Source organism: Papio anubis, chromosome 11 (assembly GCF_008728515.1).
Source record: "Papio anubis isolate 15944 chromosome 11, Panubis1.0, whole genome shotgun sequence".
NCBI classification, from domain to species: domain Eukaryota; kingdom Metazoa; phylum Chordata; class Mammalia; order Primates; family Cercopithecidae; genus Papio; species Papio anubis.
The window spans coordinates 73,541,881-73,565,359 of NC_044986.1; the positions used below are offsets into that span (position 1 = coordinate 73,541,881).

Below are 23,479 nucleotides of genomic sequence, written 5' to 3' on the forward strand. Positions count from 1 at the left end.
TCCTGGTTTTAAAACATACTACAAGACTACAGTAATCAAGATAACATAGTAGTGGCATAGGATAGACCTACAGACCAATGGAAAATCATTGAAAATCCAGAAATAAACTCATTCAGTTATGATCAATTAATTTTCAGTGTGGGTGCCAAGACCATTCAATGGAAAAATTAATATAGTCTTTTAAACAAATGGCACAGCAACAACTGGGTATCCACATGCAGAAGAATAAGGTGGGACCTATACCTCACACTATATGCAAAAATTAACTGAAAAGGGGTCAAATATCTAAATGTAAAAAGCCGAAACTGCAAAATGCTTAGAAGAAAATATAGGAGTAAATCTTTATGACCTTTGATTTGGCAATAGTTTCTTAGACATGACACAAAAAGCATAAACTACAATAAATTGGACTTCATAAAAATTTAAAAAATGTTTGTGCTTTGAAGGACACTATCCAAAAGGTGAAAAAAACAACCTACAAAATGAGAGAACATGTTTGCAAATCATATATCTGATAAGGGTCTAATATTCAGTATTAAAAAGCCTTTTATAACTCAACAAAAAAAGATAACCCAATTTTTTAAATGGGCAGAAGACTTAAACATTTCTCCAAAAAGATATAAAAATGGTTAATAAACTTATGCAAAGAGGCTCAATAGCTCTAGTCATCAGAGAAATGCAAATCAAAACCACAATGAGATATCATTTTACACCTACTAGAATAGCTGTAATAAAAAAGACAGATGATAATAACAAGAATTGGTGAGAATAAGGAGAAACTGGAACTCTCACACTGCTGGTGGGAATGTAAAGTGGTACAGTCACTTTGGAAAACAGCTAGGCAGTTCCTCATATGTTTGAACATTGTGTTGCTATATGACCCAGAAATTCCACTCTTATAGTATATACCCAAGATAAATAAAAATATATGTCCACATGAAAATGTGTACATGGATGTCTACAGCAGCATTATTCATAATACCCAAAAGGTGAAAATAACCCAAATTTCCATCAACTAATGAATGCATACACAAAATGTATTATATTCATGCAATGAGTATTATTTGGCCACAAAAAGAAGTGATGTAATGATACATGCTACAACATATGTGTGAACCTTGAAAACATTGTACTGAGAGTCCATTTATATAAAATATCCAGAATAGGCACATCTACAGAAATAATGAGTAGATTAGTGGTGGCTTAGGGCTGGTGGGGTGGTGGTAGAGTTGTAGGGGAGGGGAGGATAACTAAAATACAAAGTTTCTTTTGATGCCACGAACATGTTCTAAAATTGACTGTAGTGTTGGCTGTACATGTCTGTGAATACACTAAAAAAAAAACCACTGAATCATACACTTTAAATGGGTGAGTTGTATGGTATGTTGTGTTTCATTTTTAAAAAAGAAATAGTTAAAAGATAACTAAATTTGCAATGGCCAACTTTTTAATCTAAGAAGCCATAAGTATTAGAGCTGAAAATTACACACACACACACACACACACACACACACAATTAGTGATATGGAAGTAAAACTAGGAAGTTCTAAGCTAAAAGAGGAAGATATAGGGATTTTTAAAAATAAGAGTGCTGATTGATAATGAGAAAAAGACAACAGAGGTCAAGTGATAAACAGTAAGTATTTACAAATCAAAATTGTAAACAAAATGCAAGCATGTAAAACAAGCAAACAAACAAATAGCAATAACCTGTCCTGAGCTGAGAAATGAATCTAGGATGCAGATCAAAAGCATTTACCAACTTAATGTGGCCAGTTCCTAGACCTGTACTCGGTGAGTATTTGAATTTAAAATATTAAATGGAGAATAAAAATGACCTAAAACAATGCTGTAAGAAATACAAGTATAAAATGAGGCTAGCATGAAGCTTCTCTAGAAAATGTAAGAGGAATGTCAAAGGAATTTTAGCAGGACACATTTTTCCAAAATTTCTAGACACAGCTAAATTGCCAATAATTTGTGAAGGCAAATGAAATATTTTTTGACTCTTTGCATACATAAGCATTTATTGATTTCATTTTTTTAAATACTCAGAACAAAAATTAGCTTCCTTAAAGATAATTTTAAACTCTTAATAACTAAAATATGAGCAAATTTAGTTTACTGGTAAAATATATTTAAAACAGAATTGTAAAAGATTGTTGTACATATTATTACAAAACGGAATGCAAATGTCAAAACTAATTATTAAAAAAAGACAAAAATTAGCTATTAATATAGTATTGCTAAAATTATGTTTTAAATTCAGAAAAATTAGATGAAATAGAGATGATGATGGAAGTAAAGGCATGAAAATTGCCTGATCTTATACAAGGAGGAATCAAGAACCATTAAATTTTTCCAGACAATAATACTTAGAAAATACATCTATAGAATGGCTGGTAACAACTAACTAGAGTTAAAAATAGAAGGGAAAGTTTACACTAAAGAAAATAAGCATACAAAATATAGTCCACATACCAAAAGATAGATCATAAAACACATAATTATGATAGAAGCATGTAAAAAACATAATGCAAGACTATAGCATCTTATGTTATATAACTAAACATAAATGAGCTAAATGATCCTATAAAATGGCAAAGATTCTCAGACTTGTTCAAATGCCAAAATCAAAATCAAACTCTGATATCTTTAAAAGAGACAAAGGGAAGAAAAAAAGTATACTTCAAAGAAAAATTTTAAACTATTCTGTTAGATGAGTTAACTTTATATTCATAGTTAACACTCACAATAAAGCTCTAATTTTTTATGGACAAATATTATAACTGAAATATAGAAAGCAAAACTAATTAGAATTACACTAGAATAAATTTGAACTAAGGGTAATATGTGAAACATTCCCACTATCACTGATTTTAACTTTTATAGGTCAAATAGGTCAAAAGATAAGAAAATTGAGGATATAATCAGCTTGATTTAGTCTATTTTTGCTAAACTTTTAAACAACAATTACAAAAAAAAAAAAAGATCAGTGGCCAAAACATCATATCTAAATACATGTAACAGAGTATAAGCTGTATAATCTACATTTTAAAATTAAATACAATGTAATAGAAGCAAAAGTAAATATTCCAGAACTTCAAAAAAAATTTTGTTAAGTATCCTGTAACTACTAGGTCAAGATGGAAATCAAACTTAGGATACAGAATATTTTAAAATTAAAGAATATTTGAGAATGACATATAAAAATATGTCTTGAGGCCAATGCTATAGAGACAAATTCAGAGCCTTTAATGCTATTATTAAATACAACAGAATTATAGTAAGTAAAATTAAGTATTAAAATAATTCTTTTTTTAAATAAAAGCAGGATGAAAAGCGCCAGTTAATTAAATAGCAAGAGGATATTTAGTGAATTGTTAAATTCAAGAAATAATCCTTGAAAAAATAAGGAAATGTATAACAATATAACTGAAAAAACAGAAATAGAATTAGAAATAAGGAGAATAAAATGTCAGATACATAAGAGAATTAACACTATTATTCCAGATACTCTCTTTAATACAAATCACTGGACATGAATAAGAATCGCTATTGTTTTTAGGCAAAAAGCAAAGTAGTAATCATCTATGAGGAGATAGAGGAGAGTATTAGGGAAAAAGTAAAATTCCATGTTCCTTAACATGTAAATGGGCCATTTAATGTCATTTTTTTTCTAGTAAAATTGTTGTTTGATATATGCCTAATTACAGATTTGAATTGGACTTCTTAAAACTTGATAAAATTATGCTAAATTTCCCCTGGAAAGAGTCGTACAAAATTGTCCTCTCATGTAGTATAGTAAATTTTAAAGACTTCCTAACCAAATATTGTAGACAAAGTGAAAAATTAGAAAGTCAACCAGAATGGATTTATGAGAACCATAGCTTAGTACTTATAAGACCTTAATACAAAGGTTGGCAAATCTGGCTCTTGGGCCAATTTTTCTCTGTCATCCATTATTTTTTTTAAATAAGGTTTTGTTGGGGCCCAGGCATGTCCATTTGTTTATGTATTGTCTAGGGCTGCTTTGGTGCTAACAAACTCAGAGTTAAATAGTTGTAACAGAGACTATGTGGCCCTCAAAGGCTGAAAATATTTACCATCTGGCTCTTTACAAGAAAGTTTGCTGATCCATTCCTTAGTATAATACGAAAAGCACTGCATACCATGGGGAAGGGATTTTACTCAATGAATGATTTGGGGGAAACTGGCTCTCTGATAAAAAGTTTTCGACAATATGGTAATGATGAAAAAATGGTTCCTTGGCATGACTCACATTGTACAGACATGAATGTTATGCTTTCAGATAATATTTAATGGCAAGGTAATAATTATATAACACTAAAATGTTTTTTAAAAGTAGGATCCCCAAAACACCATGAATCACAATTCGTGTTAAAAATGCATACCTGCAAAACTATTGGCTAGTGAAATTAACTCTTTCTGTATTTAAAATTTAATTTTAAGAGTACCCACTTTTAAATATTGAATCTTTATGATACTGGGTTTTAAGTTTTAATATGATTTTTAACTGGCTTTTTCGTACTAATGATTCCCTTTAATGTTTTCAATTATCAAATGTTGATAAAATGTAGAGATCATTTTTATTATTAAACTTTATAATATACACTGTTTTATAATATAACAAATCATGCACTTATTACTTTTTAAATTGTTATTTTTTAATATAAAACTTCAATGTTTAATGGAAAACTACCAGAAAAATGATATCCTGTTTATTATTATGGTCACTCATTTTTATTTCTACCACAAAGTGTTACAAAAAGTACACAATGCTCTGATTTGGGGATTTCCAGAGGGAAAAATAATGCATAACTGAACAGATAGACATATTTATGTGAATGTAACTGTAAGTAGTACATAAAAGTTCTACTTAGTAGTTAACTCTTAGTGATATAATTTTGTTTTTTTCCTATAATTTTATTTTATATATTTTCTGCTGTGAAAATATATTTAATTTAAATTTCCATAAAAAAGAAAGTAAATGTTACAAAATAGTTAAAGGCAAAACATGTAGCCACAAATAAAAATATAGCAAACTGTTTAATCTCAAGATGCTTGATAGTTCTCATGTTCAGCATGCACTTTTTACGCATAAAAACTATGAATTCACTATATAAAATATGTATTTACCTCATTACATACAAATTAAAAACTGATATGCTTCAAAACTATCATAAACACAATTAAAGGGCCTCCTAGGAAAAATAACAATCAGCACTTGCCATAATGCATGAGATGGCTCAGTATGATTAGAGTGTAGACTGGTAAAATTGTTTCTTGGAGATATCACGACAATATGTATCAAGAAATTTTAAAATGTCCATATATGTTTTAAAAAAACCAGTACATTTGCCTCAATGTAATAAGTTGCTACTTGTTCAAAGATTTAAGTACAATAATTTTTATTATAGGATTAATCATTACTATAACAAAAATTTTAAAAAGCTAAATAGCCAACAATTTAGTGATAAATAGATTCTGGAGCATCCACAGAATGGAGTCTCATAAAGTCCTATGGAGGCTCTGCAAATCATGACACCAAAGAAAATAATAAACTACTCTGGATAAAATATTAACTGAAAAGGGAAAAAATAACCAACCTATAACATGAGATATTTCTGCATTTATCTATCCATTTAGAAGGAAAGACACCAAAATATTAACCATGCTTGTCCTTGGTGTTGGAAACATAGGCCATTTATATTTTCTTCTTTATATGTTTTCTTTTTCTTTTTATATGTTTCTTCTTTATATGTCTTCTTTTATATGTTTCTGTGCTTTCCAAATTTTCATCAAGAAGTATGAATAACTGTTCTAATAAAAACACATTTTTTTTTAAACGAAGGGCACTATAGGTTATCCATTGCAATGATAAGTCTAGAAGATCAGCCAGGGAGGTTATTGTTTTGTCAAATCTTTGGGATTTGACCCGAACATGGTCCCAATTCTGTGTTGAAATCGGCTATACCCAAATCTTTTTGATCAGTCACTGACATTTATTGAGCACCTACTAATCGTTGGGCCTTGGTTTAGCCTGAAATTGTGTGAAAGTCAAAGAGTGCATGACTTTTAGAATTGCTCATCAACAGGTACAATTTCAAAGTCAGTCCCAGGGTTTTACAGGTGTCTGAATAACTCTGGGACCACTCATATCTCATATCTCTGAGCATAATTGTCTGCTCTCTGAGCTGGCACTGCATCCCAGATGGCTCTCCTTGATTTTTCCATGCAGGCATCCAGGAGCAGAGCTGTGGGGCAGCAGAATCTGTGATGACAGAGAATGATGATGTATTTTTGCCAGCAGATGCTCTTGCTTCTGTTTTGATACCCCAATATTTGGATGCAGAGAAGGACTCTGAGCATTGCTGACGGGTGTGCTCTGCACGCCTATCTCTTCGGGATCTGAATAATTTGGTGGAAAGACAATGCCTTCCCTGGAAAACGGTGTCAAGTCAGTCATATTGGAGGGTGGAAATTTCTTTATGTGATGGGAATGAGGGTTGGGGGAGGCACTTCATGGAGCATTCAGCAGTCTGCAATTAAACATCACTCCGGGGCTTTCTGCATAGGTGATGGTTGTTTCTGCATCATGGAGCAAACCAGGTGCTAGAACTTCAAATGCCAATTACCATAGGCGCTTCCTGTGGAGGAAACCTCTCTACAACTCACCTGACCCAGAAGGCACACATTTTTTTCTGGGTTAACATAAATGCTAGAATTGAAGAAATACAAAATTCTAAAGGCAGGATTGTAACATGTAGGTGAGATCCTTTGCCTCCTAAGCTTTTGTCCTGCTAGTCTTTTCTGTGCCTTACCATGAAACCTGTGCTAGAAGTCTTCTGGGAAGCTCTTATATATGGCAGGGTTAGTCTTCAGGGATGCTTCAGGCAGAGACCTTCTCAATGGCTATCCTTGCGTCACATGGGCATTGGGGAGCATAAGACAGCTGAGTTAGGGTCCTGTTCAGAGCCTAGGATCAGGCGACCTGTATAGTCTAAGGAATACAGGAGTCCCTCTTCCCACTGCCAAGGACAAGGTTCCAAACCTGACTAGTGAAGCCCTTCTTCTGATTAAGGCAACATGGCTCCCTGGTTATGAGTACGGACTTCCAAATCCAATTAGTGTGGCTTTTAATACCTACTTTGCTATCCAATAGCCACAACAATGAAAAAGTTGCCTAACTTTTCTCTGCCTCAAATTCCTCATCCGTATAACAGGGATGAAAAAACAAAACAAAACAAAAATTTATAGATTAGAGTTAAATGAGAGTATGTGTGAAACTTCCGATAGACAAAGCATACTTAAAACATGGGAGTTCATCAGAAGAACCATCAACTAGCAATGCAACCAATTTAGACAATTCCCTCTCCCGGTGTCTCTGCGTTCTGATTCTAATCTCTGAGAGCTGGCTCAGAACACAAGGGTGGCCCGCTTGGCCTCTAAAGTTTGATGATTCTCAGGTCCTATAAAAGGACACTGAGGAAACCATGAAATGCCAGGGGAGGGACCGAGGCACTGTCGCAGGGAAACCTGAGCCCACAGCGCCATCTAGCCCACTTGGCCCACGCCCCGCTGCGCCTGCTAGTGCAACCCGCCCGAGCATCCTCCTCTTTTTATTTTTTTAAAGTATAATTACCGGAGCTTATGTTTCACAGTTAATGCTGTCAAGCCTTTTAAACTAATTGGTCTTTTATAGAAAATTTAACTGAAAATTAACACATCTTTTAATAACATTGCCTTAACTTTAATGGCTCTCTGCCTCTCGTTTATAATTGCTCTAAAATTGTCATTTTCCATGTCATAGCTGCCATTTTTTATATTTGCTAGTTTTCATGGTGTAGATTTTTATTTTTAGTATTTTTCTTTCGTGAGGGATGAAAATGATTGGATTTTTTTCCCTATTCCAGGGCTGCCTGGCCTGATGTGACAGCAGTGGTCTGTCCTGAATCTAGCAGGACATACCTCCATGTGCCTGATTGACACCACTGCTAGCTCTTCTGCCTTGGGACGGCCATGGGCCCTCTGTCTCCGTGTGAGCAGTCAAAATGGAGGCTCTTGAGTGGAGTGTAAGAAATAGGGTCATGGAGCAATAAATTGTTTATATAACTAAAATCACATGGCACTAGGTTAGCTTGGACTGATAGAGAACTCAGGCCTCTCCATAATACCAGGTTCAAGGGTTTGGCCCTTAATGAAAGTACAGGAAAGACAGTAAATCATGTGAATCCACATTCCAGATGGTCACACCCTCCAGTCTTACTGACATAAGTTCATTTCTGGCAAACAGAGGCCAGCTTTCTGATATTCAAGATGAGAACATGGAACCATATCTTCTGGGTACCCCTGACTCATCTACCCACTAAACTCCCAAATATTATCTAAGATGTGTGTTCATGAAAGAGAGAAAGAGAGAGGATAAGTGCACACAAACACATAAATATATATACATATATGTACATGCATATATACCAAAAAAAACTGCTTCTTTGTAATTACATGTGATCTCAAGAAATACGTATCTGCTCTGTGAAAGATTTCCATATGCCTTTGCCATTCTCCGATTAGCAGAAAGTCATAAGGGGTAACACCATTCCCATTTAACGACTGGGCCCAGCTGGGCCCCAGACAGTAGAAAAGATGTGCAAGGGCTGCCAGTGAGCCAGGATCAGAAGCTACAAGTCCTAATTCATGACCCAGTTTCCCTCCTCCAAGTCACTGCCTTTGTTCTGAAAATATGAATGCACTGGACATGCAAACTCCTGCCCTGGGCATTGTGGTGCAGTGGGCAGAGCAAAGACATACCTGGCATAACTGGCTCACACTGAAATTTCTCTCTAGCTCCGGGGGGATCCTGCAGTGGGGGTCTCTCTACAGGCTGGCATTCACACTTCTCAATGTATTGTACACTGGTAATGGGGGCCTCTGCTTTTCTCTGCTCTTTCTCTTAATACTGTTATGATATGCTTTTTCTTTATTTTCTAGATTAGGTAGGTGCTGCAAACCTAAAGCTTCATGAAATCTTATTTTCTAAAAAAAAGACAACACTCCCAACTCGTGTGCATTGGAACTCATTAGCTCTTGTAGTAGGTTTCCTCTTTTTCTCCTCAGGAGGAGGTGGCTCCTCACTGCTTCTTCAATAATGATGGTTCAGCGTGGTTGGTATCTGTTTAGGAAAGGTCCAAGGCTCAAGGGAAATGGACATCATGTGCACAACCTCCTAACTCAGAGGACAAGCAAATGGCCAGAAGGCCAAGGATGCTGTCTGACCACAGACATGGTAATGCAGACACATAAGATTAGAGGCAAAAGGCAGGAGGCTGGTAAGGACAGGAAAGTGGAATGAACCAAACAGGGAAGGGACATGAATGAAGCAGGCCTGGTGGGATGCAATAGAGAGTAGTGTGGACTATGGCTAAAGGGAGCAGCTGCTCAGCTCAAGTCAATAGCTGCTTTATGGGAATCTGGGACTCCGCTTTCTGACTCTAATTTAAAGAAGGCAGGAACCCAGATTTTATATAAAACCTTATCATTTAAAAATATTGGCAACAAATTCAATTTAAAAATAAAAACTTGAGAAATGCAGAAGTTGTCTGTAGGGTGGATGTAGATTGCAACGTGACATTTCGAGACTTCTATTACAGATCTTTTATTAGAAACAAGATATCAAGCCAAGTACGATGCCAATATATTGTGCTATTTCTTCTTCTAAAATGAGTGTATGAGGATGGAGTGTCGCACAAAAAAAATAATCGGGGGTTACACTTCAGGAATCAACTCAGTGATGGGCTCGCTGTCCTAGCCAGCGTATCCAGAAACAGTGGCATTAGGAGGATGCTGGTGGCTTTCAGAAGAAGGTGGATCCTCTCACCAAGTCTGAAGTGTCTCATCCCAGACTTAGAACTTGGCCGGATGTGGTCTATTGTACTTGGAATATTCAGTGTGGCCAGCAGCCTTGCCTTCTTGATTGCTCTCCTGTCTACCACATTCCAACCACAATGGCCTCCAGCTGCTTCCTCCAACAAACCAAACCCAGCTTGTCACCACTTTGCAGCTTTGGCCTTTGCAGTGTTCTCTTCTTCTGGCTTTTTCAGTGTCAGCTTCAACGTTACCTCTTAGGATAATTTTACTCTGACCACTGAGGGTAAAACAGGTCTCCACATCCATTCAAGCTATTTCATGTTTTTTCAAATCAATTATCCTTATGTGACACTATTCATTTATTCACTTACCTATTTACTCTTAACCCACTAGAATGAAAGTTTAAATAACATGAGGGCAAGGTCTTCATCTTTCTTTTCCACAACTGAATCCCCAGCATGGGGAATCATACCTGCTGTCCAGTAAGTGCCCAATAAATGTATTGATTATAAACACTAGCAACAATAAATACATACAGAGCTTGTCATGTGCTAAGCACTGCTCTAATTGCTTTACAACCTTTACCCATTTACTCATCTCTGCAACCCTGTGACAGGTACTATTATTATCTTCATTTTAAAGATGAGAAAACTGAGGCACAGAGAGGTTAAGGTTACATAGCCAGTAAATAGCAGTTCTGGAATCCAGACCTAAGCCATCTGGCTTTTGAGTCCATGTCCAGTATTCACTTTCCAGGGTCCTAGTGGAGCTTAAATTGGGGCTAGGGTTGGGAGAAAGTGAGAGTTGGGTGAAAAAGAAATCTGAATACTCATAAGTGAGTTTGATCCCTAAAAACAGAGAGGGTTCCTTTCATCTAGTGTGACTGTGTGCATCAAGATGGTATCATTCTGAAAAATACATTTCTAAGTTGTGATCTTCTTAGAGACATATATCCAAAAGCCTAATTATTCCCTCTCATCCTGTGTTTCTGCAGTTGATTTGCGAGATAAAGCCACAGGGCCATGTCTGTAACTTCTGATCCGTTCCAGGAATGCCTGTGATGAATCCAAATATTATTCTTTTAACAAATGAAGCAGTAAGCAGCAGGAGTTGGGTTACAAAGGACAATATTCAGAGAATGTTTAGACACATGATTAAATGACAATTTGGGGAGGAGTGCTAGAAAAAGGAGACTGTCAACACCTGAAGAGCTTTGTGTGTGTTGTGAAGTTGCTTATGAGTGAATGCCTGCAATGGAAGTTTACCTCTGTCTCCTGCTGTTTGGAGGAGTCTCACTTTCTCAATTTATATTCCTGACAGCCGTTTTTGTTCCTTCTAGTTACTGCCTTGGCACTTGACTAATCTGCTTTTTCATACATTAGGGTTGGAGTAGAATGCAAAGAAATCACAGGTAACATCTTATCAAAACGTCTAGATCCAACTGGATTTGTGGACTCAGACCCTACTCAAGACCTCATTACGAAGTTTGTTCATCCTAGACAATGAAAATAAGACCTGGAATAATTTGATAGGCATTTTGATTAATGATTTGAAAAGTTACCATCAATGAGTTACTTAAATATGTCTTGCTTCAACACTTAAACCAAGGGTATTCACATTATTGTCCAAAAGATCCGATAGTGTAGCTAAAGTGCCTCGCACAGTTCTGGGCACTTAGTAAATGATGCTGCTGATGATAAATACAATGACAGTTACCAGATTTCTAACACCCTTTTATCCCAGGCTAGAATGCAGAAGACAAGCTGCTCTTACACTATTGCATCCAAACATGCCTTACCACACTATCCCAAACATTTTTGTTTGCATTTCAAAGGAGATGGGAGATGGCTTGTTTAAAATTTTCAAATCAATTCACTTTGAATTCTCATTTGAATTTCCAAGAACTGACTACCTACTAATGATATAGATGCTTGTGCTACTCAAATCCAGATGGGCCCCCACCTCCACCCCGTGGCTACCATATGCCCCTTTGTCTGTGTTGAGAAGAAGTTCTCTGGTGCTCAAATCGATTTTATTCCTTGGAACCAGGGCTGGTTTCATGGGTGTTCAGCCTATGTGGTTGCACAGGGTCTGTTCTCAGATGCATCTTTGTTGTTTTGTTTTGTTTTGTTTTGTTTGATTTTTTGAGACAGGGTCTCACTTTGCCACCCAGGCTGGAGTTCAGTGGCTCTATATCATCTCACAGCAACCTCCACCTCTCAGGCTCAAGTGGTTCTCATGCCTCAGCCTCCCAAGAGCTGGGATTACAGTTGCGCACCACCACACCCAGCTAATTTTTAAAATATTTTTAGTAGAGACAGGGTTTCGTCATGTTGCTCAGACTGGTCTCAAACTCCTGGGCTCAAGTGATCTGCCCATCTCAGCTTTCTAAAGTGCTGGGATTACAAGTGTTAGCCACCGCGCCCAGCCCCAAGTCTCTTTTGTTTTAATACTCCGCTGTCACCATTTTGAAATTCTTAATAACCCATGAAAAATGACCTTGCAAATTACGTAGCCAGTCCTGCTAGAAACATACTGAATATCTGATATGTAGAAACATAAACAATTTTATAAATTTGGAATTTAAAAAATGTTATCAGAGTATTTTGTAGTTCTGAAAAAAAAATTCTACTGTAAATAGTTTAACCAGCTCTTAGAATAGTCTTTCTGAGATCTCTGTAATTAGGATCAGAACTAAAATAAAAATTTCTAATGAGCTGAATTACCAAAATCCATTTGAAACTGGATTTGAAGAATATGAGGCCTATGACTGAGAATATGGTGTTCTTAGGAATACATCTTACAGCTTCTATCATTCCTTCTGGCTTGCTCAAGGAGTTTGCCCAAACTGAGCCCAACATCACTGGCTGGTAGAAAGGTTAGCTTTGGTGTCAGCAGGCCATAAGAAAGATCATGAGCCCCAGGAAACCACGGGGGCCCTTTTCCAAAGACCATTTTATCTCCCTGTTGGCTTGGAAAGCCAGGGCATGGCATGAAGCCCAGTCAACCTTAATTCAGATGAATGTCATTTCACAATCACTTTTAAATCCAAAGTTCTGATTTTTAACTAAGATATGCTTGCAGCTGGACAATGTTCAGGCATACAGAATAACCCAAATTAGTCTTAAAAAGCTGTATGTTTTCTTTCCTCAAATAGAGGTCCTTCTGGGACTAGCATTATTTAATGAATAGATGAGACTGGTGCATAATTAGCATATCAGTTGTTTAGCATATTCAGGAGAATAACCTTCAGCACTTTAAGAAATATATGTGTGTAAAAACTCTGAGTTCTGTTTATGGTTTTAATGTGTTCAGAAAAGCTCTTTTTCATGGATTCTCCAAAGGTCAGTTGTTGTTCAGCCTATGTCTGCATTTTCACAAACTGAGAATTTGAGAACTCCAAAATAAAAAGCTTTTCTATATAACAAATAAAGATGCTCAGTGGGAAGACTTCATAATACCCAGGCTATTACTCATTCTAAATGTCTCCTTCTGCCTTTTGCAGTGAAAGATGGCTCCATTAAGTTGGGACCTATTTTTTAATTGTTATTTGTTTTTTGGTCGCAAAAGTGAAAAAAAAAAAAATGTCTGATTGCAAGATGTATGTCAAGTTATAAAAGAAACCAAAGCTGTGTTTGATCCCTCGGCCAGCCCACCCTCCTCTCTCTGCCACTAACTCCTCCCTGCAGCAGATACCCTGCCAGGCCTTGCCTCCATGCCTGGTTCTCTCCCAAGGACTTCAGTCTCAGTGACAGGTCTGGTAGTGACCTTTGACCCACTGTTCTCTCCACCTCCTGCTCATGTTCAATCTCTACCCAGAACAGCCAAGGCAATCCCCTTAAAACATGAACCTGATTATGTCACTCTCCAACCAAAATCCTTCAATGCCTTATTATTAAGAAAAAGTCCAAAACCATGAAAATGGGTTTCAAGGTCCTGCAGGTCTAACCTTGGCCATCCTCCTGCACCCTTGTCTCACCATGGCCCAGCCTCACAGGGTTTCTTTGCCTTCTTTGAGAGCCTCAGGTTCCTCCCTCCACCATCACCAGGTTTTGCATTTGCTCTCTTTCTTCTTCAGAGAATACTCTTCCCCCAAGATCTCCCCTCTTTACGGCTCAAATTTTAGCATAAAATGTACAACTTCCTTGGGGAATCTTTCTGGGATCCCCAAGACAAGGTCAAGTCCTCACCTATATTTCCTCCTAGCCTGCCTTGCCTTCCTTGCACTTGAGGAATTTATAATCAAACATTTACTTGTGTGATGGTTTCATAATGTGGGTCTCCCCTTCTAGAGTGTGAGCTTCCAGAAGTCTTGCTCTTCACTGTGGCCCCAGTGCAGCCCAGGGCCTCAAAGTTTGGAGGTGCTCCATTGGCACATCCTCCACCCTTGAGTGAGGAGGAGGGAACAGAATAACTCACCGCACTCATGAGCGAGTCCAGGACACTGACGGCAAACGCTGTCCCGCAGGCAAAGGGCTGCGTGAGGTACAGTTCTGTATCGGGGTCATCATCATCGTCTTGGTCCAAAAACTGAACATTAGTATCATTCACTGGAAAAAGCATAAAATAAGAATTAGTTCTGAAGACCACACACAGGTAGTGAAGCCAGAGGGAGACCAGGCTACTGGTTTAGAAACACTGAAGTCATTGAGAAGGAAACAAAAGCATGGAAGAAGCTGTAGATGGATCTTTGGCTGAGGGCGCAGTGGGACTCAATGGACTGTTCCTGTGTCACTGTTTAAGTGTCTGAGACCTGGAGAGCAATGAGTTCGAGCAGGCTTGCCCCACGGCAGGCCGCTGGAGCACCAATAGACTGTGCTGGCCAGTCCTTTGGCATAGTTTTAGGATCATGACCTAAAAACACCTTCCAGTGCTTTTTGGTAATGAAGTCCTTTGAGAGATGGACATATTTCAATGATGAGCAGCCATGCTGGGATAGTCATTTTAGCCACAAAGAAAAGAAAGCAGCTTATTGGGAGTAAGGAGCGCTGGAAGGGGAGCACAGCAAGGCAGATAGCAAGGAATGCACCCGCAGGCCTATCCCACAGCCTACCCACTGGGATTGGCCTGGGTAGTTCCCCGGGGTCCCAGGCCCTAAATCTACGTCCACACCCAACAGGCCCTGTTTAATACACAGGAAACCCCAGGTGGGACAAATGCCTGGCTGTCTCTTGCTGCTTGCTGACAAGGACTTGCTCTGAATTTTGAGTTGCATGGGGACGTCCCATGTTCTCCCTTTCCCCTCCTAAACAGCTCAATCTTTTATGTGCTTGCGTTCAAGCAGTTGCAGCATTGGATGCTGTATTTCATTTCCATCTGAGGATTCCTCAAGGACTCCTCCCGCACGCACGTGCAGACTGATTAGTTGTGTCACTCAGATATCTTTAACTTATTAAAAATTAAATGACAAATTAATTTCCATTCCCATCTTGGCTTCGGAAATTATCAGTTTTGCAGAGCAAGTAATAGGGGAAAAGTCGGTGGGGGGATGGAAGAAAGGGGCACTCACAATTTCTGGAATAATTATTGTGCTTTTAGGAAGAGAACAGATGAGGTTTCCTTTCCCTGATTCCTTTCTAAATGTATCAACAGCTAATTCTGTTTTCTACAGTTATTGTTTTAATTTTTTAAGCAACTTTCTTGGTAACTCTTCTTTAAAAAAAAATAAAAACTTTTGTTTATTGTACGAAGCAGAATAAATGATACTAGCATGAAAGGCTAGGCATGGAATTAGTATTTTTAAATGACACCATCTTGTTTCCCTAGAGAAAGATTCTAATGGGGGAAAATCTTGGCTCTGTTCTTCCAAACTTGGTCACATTTGGGTCCCCATTGTTTCAGCAGCAATTGAATTGCAGGCTAGTGGTGAAAGTCCAAAATCCAGGCTCTGACAACTGGGCTTTAGTCCAGCCTGTGCTGCCAACTTCCTTGGGCAAAGTATTTCATCATTCTACACCTTAGTTTCTGTCTCTGTAAAATGGGGGAGTTATAGCAATTCTCTCATGAGGCTATCAGGAGGCTCATACAAATGGGATTGTGCCCAGAAAGCCTGGTCCAGCATCTGGATCATGCCATGACTTGATAAATGCCAGCTGCTATCATGATCTCCCTTCTGACATTAAATACCTGTCCACCCATTACAGCATGAAAATGCCCAGCTTCCCTCTGCCTCTCTTGGAAACACTGAAGTTCTTGCTCAGGGGTCTTTCAAGAGGTAGCTTTTCTTCACCTCCCTTCACTTGTCCAAAGGGATGTTGAAAGTCACTGTTTAGTCTTTCTGATTTGTGAATCAGAAAATGTAAACCGGAGACCACATACGGAAGAATGTGGTTTTAGTTACTTGTAATAGCCACCAATAGTATGTGTGGCAATGCTCCAAAAAGCACAGCATCTGCTATCTGTTATCAGGAAGACGGGAAAGGGTTGGTACCAGATATGGAGGTGAAGTGACTCCAAGTAGTGGGAGGGGACTCCAGATTGTCAGTGAGCTAGGCATTTGGGGTCATGGGAAAAGCACTCCAAGAGACTAGCCAGGGTCCAGTGAATACCCTGTATATTGTTCTGAAATACCCAGTCTCAGAAGGAGAGCAAGCAATGCTACCCAAGGCCTATTTCACAGAACAGTAATTATGTGGGTGCTAAGAGGTACTCACATAATCACCCCAAAGCATATGTGGTCAAACACAATTGGAATAGTCAGGTGAAACAGCTTTAACACAGTCCTTTCTTGTGAGACTCTGAGGAGCCTTTGCCATGCTAACATTAATTGAGAGTCTCCAAGTAGATGAAGAGTGGAATGTGCTACACAGCTTTGAAAGCCTGTGTGGCCTTGGTGCCCTCTGTGTCTCTTAAAATTCATTATACTGGCCTGGCCTAAGGCAGAACGCATCTCAGAACATGTAGATAAATAAGAAGTATTCGTGGGGGATGTGGGAGGTGCAGTGGTCTGAGGAGGGCGCTATAGCAGCTAGAGAAATAGGTTTCAAGGCAGAAGATAAGGGTGGTGTGAGCACCTCAAAGATTCTCTGAACACAAGGAAGAAATCTGGTGTAGGACAAAGGCTTCTGGAGAGTCAATGATGCTAATCAAATATCAGAATTGTTGCCTTAGGTTTGGGGCACCAAGCTTTTCCTTTTCTCTTCTACTAATGAAAAATTAAGATATCCTAGTTAGTCAGCTGCACGTGAATTTCAAATAGACAATGAAATTCCTGGCAGTGAGGATTCTGAAATGCTGCTGTAGGTTTGTGAGATGGAGATGTTTGGATTAATTTTCCAACCAGAGGTGTGGACCACACAAGTCCTGGGTCTCTTATGGCCCTCCAGTTCTGAGGAGAGCAAACCAGAAACCTAGGGCTTTTAAACAACTACACTAAACACGAAAAAAACACCCATCCTATGGTTGGAAACAGAAAATAGTGTGATACTCTCTGACCTGAGTGAATTTGTCCTGATAAATAGCTATACCTACAATAATGCGGTGTTGAGTGGTGGACAATTTATTCCTTAGTTTCTAGACACCTTGCAAGCAAGATTACTGTGTTGAAAGTCTGCTCCCTTATTTTGAAATATATTTTTGGGCCAAGAAAATGGAGTGTTCATTTCATTTGTGAGTCATGTGAAGGCAGGTGCTCCCAACTCTCTATCCACTCCTCTGCTGAGCAGCACTTTTGCTGTCTCTATTTAGAAGATCAATCCCCAGTTCTGAGACCTGCTGCTGATGGGTGCCCTTCATGGAGTTATTAACCAAGTCATGGGGAAGTGGGGAAGAGCCTGATAAATGCGGTCATGACCGGAGGCCTTTATCTTCCACCTGAGTCCATTGTGAATCTCTCAGAGAGGGCTCTGGGCTGGGAGTGGGGGCCAGATTGCAGGGCTGCACCTGGGTGGCTGCTAACCTTATCCTCTGCACCCTTCTTGAAATCTGCCTTTAGTAAAAAAGTTCCCCTAGGGACCAGGGGGTTTTATGGCTTCAGAACCAGAGCTTCTGAGAAATGCCCTAGTAGGGGGGCAGGGGAAGGAAAATAAAGTCAGAATAAAGAAAAATAAACAGCTGGAGGGAAGGTGCCATCTTAGGTTTCTTATCTTAAAATTTTGATATTCTCCTTTGACTTCCTCTGAGAGCTGTGAAGACATGTCACTCAAACTGACAGTGTATTGGAAGAGGAGTAGAAGGGAGAAGGCGGGAGAGCGGGGTGACAAAAAAAAAGTGGGGAAAAAAGGCTCAGGCCAGAGAAAATGAATTAGAGCAAAGATGCTTTGGAAACAACTGCCAGGTCAGATGGGTGTGATCAAAGGTTTACTGATGCTGTGTGGGGAAAAAAATCACTAAGAAAGGCCAGAACAAGACAGTCGATTCCAACCAGAGCCACAAATAAAACACATTCAAAGCAGTGCCATGGGGTAGCCTTTCTGTTACAGCCGGCGAAATAAAAACAAGCTGATGATAGTTGGAAACACCAACAACAGAACAAAAGGAGATACTGATGTGAAGGAAAACAGTGCTTCTTACCCAGTTCAGTTATCATTAGAATGTGCGTCCCACTGTTTTTTTCCTGATTGACTGATACCAAAGGCAACTTGCCCGGTTTAGCTAATTGGATACAGCATTTAAGGGTTGGGGAAAGGGAGTGGAGGAAAGTACAGAAAAAGAAGAGAGTGAGGGAATAACAGAGGAAACATTCTCAAGTAAAGGGACCCCGGACCACAGGTAGTTTGTATTTGTCTTGGGGGAAGAGGCCACTCTACAGTTTTGCACACTTAATAATGGTCATAGGGAGTGCCATGACCAGGTTAGAAGTTAGATTCTATTGTCCAACCAATATGGCCCTCAAAACCCCATCATTTTGGGGGCCAGAATGGCATTTGCTGAAAATGGCTTTGGCTGAGATATTCAACTATAATACGTTAAATGTGGAGTTATTACACATTAGCCCAGGGCTTCTACCTTGTTTCCAAAATGGGTTTGGCTTAGATCCGAGGCTTTGCATATCAGTGGAGGGCTCAGATTGTAGGAGCTGTCTAGACAGAATGCTCAAAAGAGGTTCTTACAGTAAAAATCACCAGAAAGAATCCATGAACTAAGCCTTTCCTCCTTTCCTCTCCATTCCCAATTGTATGCCCCAATTGCAAATCCATCATCTCATGCTCCTTTGCAAACAGTGACCAGCATGAAGGAAACTGTCTATTCATCTCAGAAGAAAGATAGATCAGTTTTCCCTTCCAGTAATCTGCCATATTTCTACCCATACCTTTCTCCCAGCTCCCTCAAAACAAACCCCATAGCAGCTACAAAGTTGAAAGGGCTAAGAAACAAACCAACCTCCTCATATCCTTTGTGGTTTGAAAGAGAGAACAAAAATCCCCCCCAAAGCTGACATTGACCCCTACCTAGTTCAGTGATGATGGGGATGTTGACCCCAGTTGTGATGGATGGTTGACGTAACATCCCGTGCACTGGGCTGTTATCTGGAGAGGATCTATCCATTCCTGGAGGTGTGAACCCTGGAGGGAAACAGAGGAGGAAGAAAAATCAGAGAAGTAGAAAATTTGGAAAGAGAGTACACTATATACACACAACCCAAAAATGTAGCTTATGCATCATTCACAGGTCAACAATTAGTATTCCCAGGATAAACTGTGATGAGTTTTTTATTCTTTAGAAGGACAAGGTAGGAAACCATTATAATCGTAACTCACTTCATAGTTCTCTAAAAAGTCCGGACTCCACACCAATTATTTATTCTGCTCATAAATTTTGGCTCCCATCTCTTTCCAGGGACACAGGAGAATTATCCCCTGTTCCCCCTTGCAGTTAGATATGGCTATGTGACACATGAAATGCTCTGGCCCATGAAAAGTGAACAGAGCAATGCATATCACTGCTGGTTCAGGTATTGGATGGCCATCTCTCTCTTCCCAGGCCATGGCAACTGTGAGGACACAGGTTACCATGGAGATGAAAGCTAGACAGCATCACTGGACAGTTGTCCAGACCCACAAAGCATTCTGAGTGAGTGAAAAATAAAGCTGTGTTGCTTTAATCCTCTGAGATTTGTTTGTTTGTTTGTTTGTTTGTTGTTACCACAACATAACCTAACCTGGCCTAACTGTTACCGTAAACCAATCAATTTCTTAGCCTTTTGCTGGCGAGTGACTTAGGCCTCAGTTTTCACAGAGTTCTGGCCAATGGGAGGTGTAAGGAAATCTTCCTGGGGCTTTCAGGAAGTGTTTCTTTGCTCTTAAAAAGAAACACATAGGAAGAGATTCTCTTTTAATTTACTGAGCACTGTTTTATGTGCCTTAGTGTCAGGAACTGAGGCACCAGCTAAGGGCATAACTAACTTAGTGATATTGGCTCAAGTGAATGACAGGAAAAGCTGTCCTGGAGTTCCTGGGGCAAGCAGCCTGGAGCCATCTCACCTCAGGATTTCTCCCTATGTGAGATTTTATACACATAAACACACACACACACACACGTATTTATGCATATACATACACACAATATAATACGATGTACATATTTTATCTGTTTAAGCTAAATGGAGAAGGAGTTTACTTGCACCTAAATCCTCCTGACTGATGTATATGCCACCTGCTTATGGCTGATCCCTTGAACTTCTGAGCGTGCCCAACACAGACCACATAAGGTATATGTGGACACGGGAAAATTGGAAAGCAGCCTGCTGGGTCTCCCATTTTGCAGTTTGGGCTTCTTTGGGTCTCAGGTCCAAGTCCCAAGTACATACCTGGATGAGGTTGGAACAACTGTAACTTTTAGTTTAGTGAGAGTGAGAAATATCCTGGCTGGGCAGAATGGCTGCCTCGTTAAGGTTTTGCATGGACACATATCAATATGAGAAATCCATTTACCTCCTGCATTCATCTGGTGAAAATTATTTTTTCTAATGAAGCATATGGCATCTCCACGCAAGTGGCAAGACCCAGTGCACTTACATTTAGATGACAGGCAAGCATTCACATTCACCTCGGTTTCTCATTTTTGCCCTCAGCAGAATGCTACATGGGCTTATCAATGAATTAGGGATGAATTTTAGGAACAAAGTCACTCGCTAAATTTCCAAGGACAAAACTCCAAATAGATTATTATGTGTCCAGATCCCTGACTCACTTTCCAGCAATGTGACAAGATTGTGTTGAGTCTGGCATTTTGGCTAGGTGTGAGTCAGGAATGAAATAAGGGAGCTCAATAATTGCCTATTGTTTTGGAGGTGCATAATGCATAAAATGCCAGAGAAATATAAAAGGGTTTTCTTACTTTCTGCTCTCCTGTGTATACATTTCTTATCACTGAGTGCCATACTTTCAAAAAGAAAAACAAAGTTTTACTTAATATCCATTCCCTGACTGCACTTAAATTGACTCTTTACATTGATATACTATGAAAAGGGTAAGTCATTTGATTGACATTGTAGTGTCCATCTTTTCAAACTTTGGAATATGTGTTTTTCAGCCAACCACATAACCAAAAACATGCATTTTTAAATGCTAGCTATTTTCTTCCTCTAGGATGGTGAAGGGGAAACTAAACTGTTTTCATCAGAAGTTTCATTCAAAAGCATGAAAAACTGGAAGTGACAGCTGTGCAGATTCAGTGGATGTGACGTTTTTGAATTTCTTCAACTTGACAAGTAAACACCTTAAATCGGTAATGCTATATGCATAATACATGGCCTGTATTTTGACATCCATCATCAAATGCTGACTTGAGAAAATACGGGTTTGTACGTCAAGGAATAGCACCCGTAAAGCAGGGAGAAATGCAGGTCACACGATATTAGGAAAACTGTATTTCATTACAGAACTCGCAACAAGCCACAGCATCCTTTTATTTCATCTTATTTAAAGATTCCATTTTCAGCTGTGAAAAGACTCAATTCCTTTGCATGAAACCTTCATTTAGAAATGACATGCTTGCTTCATAGGCTTCTTTCATTTTGCTTTCATATTCCATTTTCCCCTTCAGTCACCAGGCCTGGTTCCATTAGCATCTGCAACTGACAAACTATGGTGGGTGTCCAAAGACATCTCTCCGTTGAAGGCCTGACTCTCCCCCATGCGTGACTCCCCAAAAAAGTGTGCTTTTATTGGCAAGAAAACTTCATGCCTCTTTTTGCTTCCCTACTTTTCTAGTCACAAATTTTTAAAAGAAAAAGTCAACAACAACAGCAAAATTGGTTTCCTCTTTTTCCCTGGTATAGAGTTATGTTAAAAGTGAATACAATTTATTAGCATTATTTCTTTCTTAGGGGTTCTGATATGGGAAGATGATAGTCAGAAATGGCAGGATGCCCCAGATTCCTTAAATGGCTTTGGAGAGAAGAGAAATTCAGGCACCTTCCATACAGGGATGAGGCAATTCAGCCTTTGATGCCACAGGATGGTGTCCACCCCATTCCTCATAGCTGCATTTGATAAAGGGGCAGGTCTAAACTGTGGCCCAGTCTCTGACCGTCTTGCTCCCCTTCTCATTATTGCTTGCAGCCATGGTTATATCGTGGGTAGCACCTGAAGTCTCTCTACATTAAACAACCCCCTAGTTCTGCATGTGAAAGCACTGGCACGTGGAATATACTCCAGGGATCTACAGCTAGAGAACAGTGAAACTGGGAAACACTCCCTTCATTAGTTAAACTAACACTTGGGAAATTAATTTTAGAAACAACCATATATTTTGCCAGAAAAGATGACTAAGAATATCACCATCAGAGACGTGGAATGAGAAGTCCTCAATCAGGAAAAGACTGAAGTTTAAATCATCCACAGTCAAAGCTATCATCAGATGGGCTCCTGATTCTTTAGCTATGTCCCCATAGCACTTTGTTGATCATGGCCACGGGAGGCAAGTTTTGTGCTAAAAATGACTTCCATATGTTTGTTGGCCATTTGTATATAACATCACTAATGATCAGGAAAATGCATATCAAAACCACAATGTGATACCACCTTATTCCTGCAAGAATGGCCATAATCAAAATTTCAAGAAACAGTAGATGTTGGCATGGATGCAGTGAACAGGGAACACTTCTACACTGCTGGCGGCAATGTAAACTACTACAGCCACTATGGAAAACTCAAAGAACTCAGTGTGGAGTGTGGAGATTCCTCAAAGAACTAAAAGTACATCTACCATTTGATCCAGCAATCCCACTACTGGTATCTACCCAGAGGAAAAGAAGTCATTATTCAAAAAAGATACTTGGACATGCATGTTTACAGCAGCACAATTCACAATTGCAAAATCATGGAACCAACCCAAATGCCCATTAATCAATGAGTGAATAAAGAAACTGTAACATGATATATATATATATTGAATATATACATACAGTCATACAAAGGAATGAATTAACAACACCTGCAGCGACCTGGAAGAGATTGGAGACTATTATTCTAAGTGATGTAACTCGGGAATGGAAAAACAGACATTGTATGTTCTCACTGGTATGTGAGAACTAAGCTATGAAAATGCAAAGACATAAGAATGATACAGTGGACTTTGGGGTCTTAGGGGTTAAGAGTGGGAGGGGAACGAGGGATAAAAGACTACAAATGTGCAGTGTATACTGCTT

General features: G+C 39.0%; 1 protein-coding gene across 47 annotated transcripts in view; it reads right to left on the reverse strand.

Moving 5' to 3' along the window:
* The window catches only part of KCNMA1 (potassium calcium-activated channel subfamily M alpha 1), a 766,524-nt gene that overhangs the window by 24,544 nt on the left and 718,501 nt on the right, over positions 1–23,479 (reverse strand). For 29 of the 47 annotated variants that reach the window (XM_021943995.2, XM_017962890.2, XM_017962886.2 and 26 more), the window contains 2 exons: positions 19,278–19,391; positions 14,308–14,438 (listed from right to left, as the gene is read on the reverse strand). In XM_021943995.2, coding sequence (XP_021799687.1) covers positions 14,308–14,438; positions 19,278–19,391 — 245 coding nt within the window. Of the gene's footprint in view, positions 1–14,307; positions 14,439–18,399; positions 18,481–19,277; positions 19,392–23,479 lie in introns of all 47 variants that reach the window. The other 18 variants (XM_017962870.3, XM_017962881.2, XM_021943986.2 and 15 more) reach the window with 1 other exon arrangement.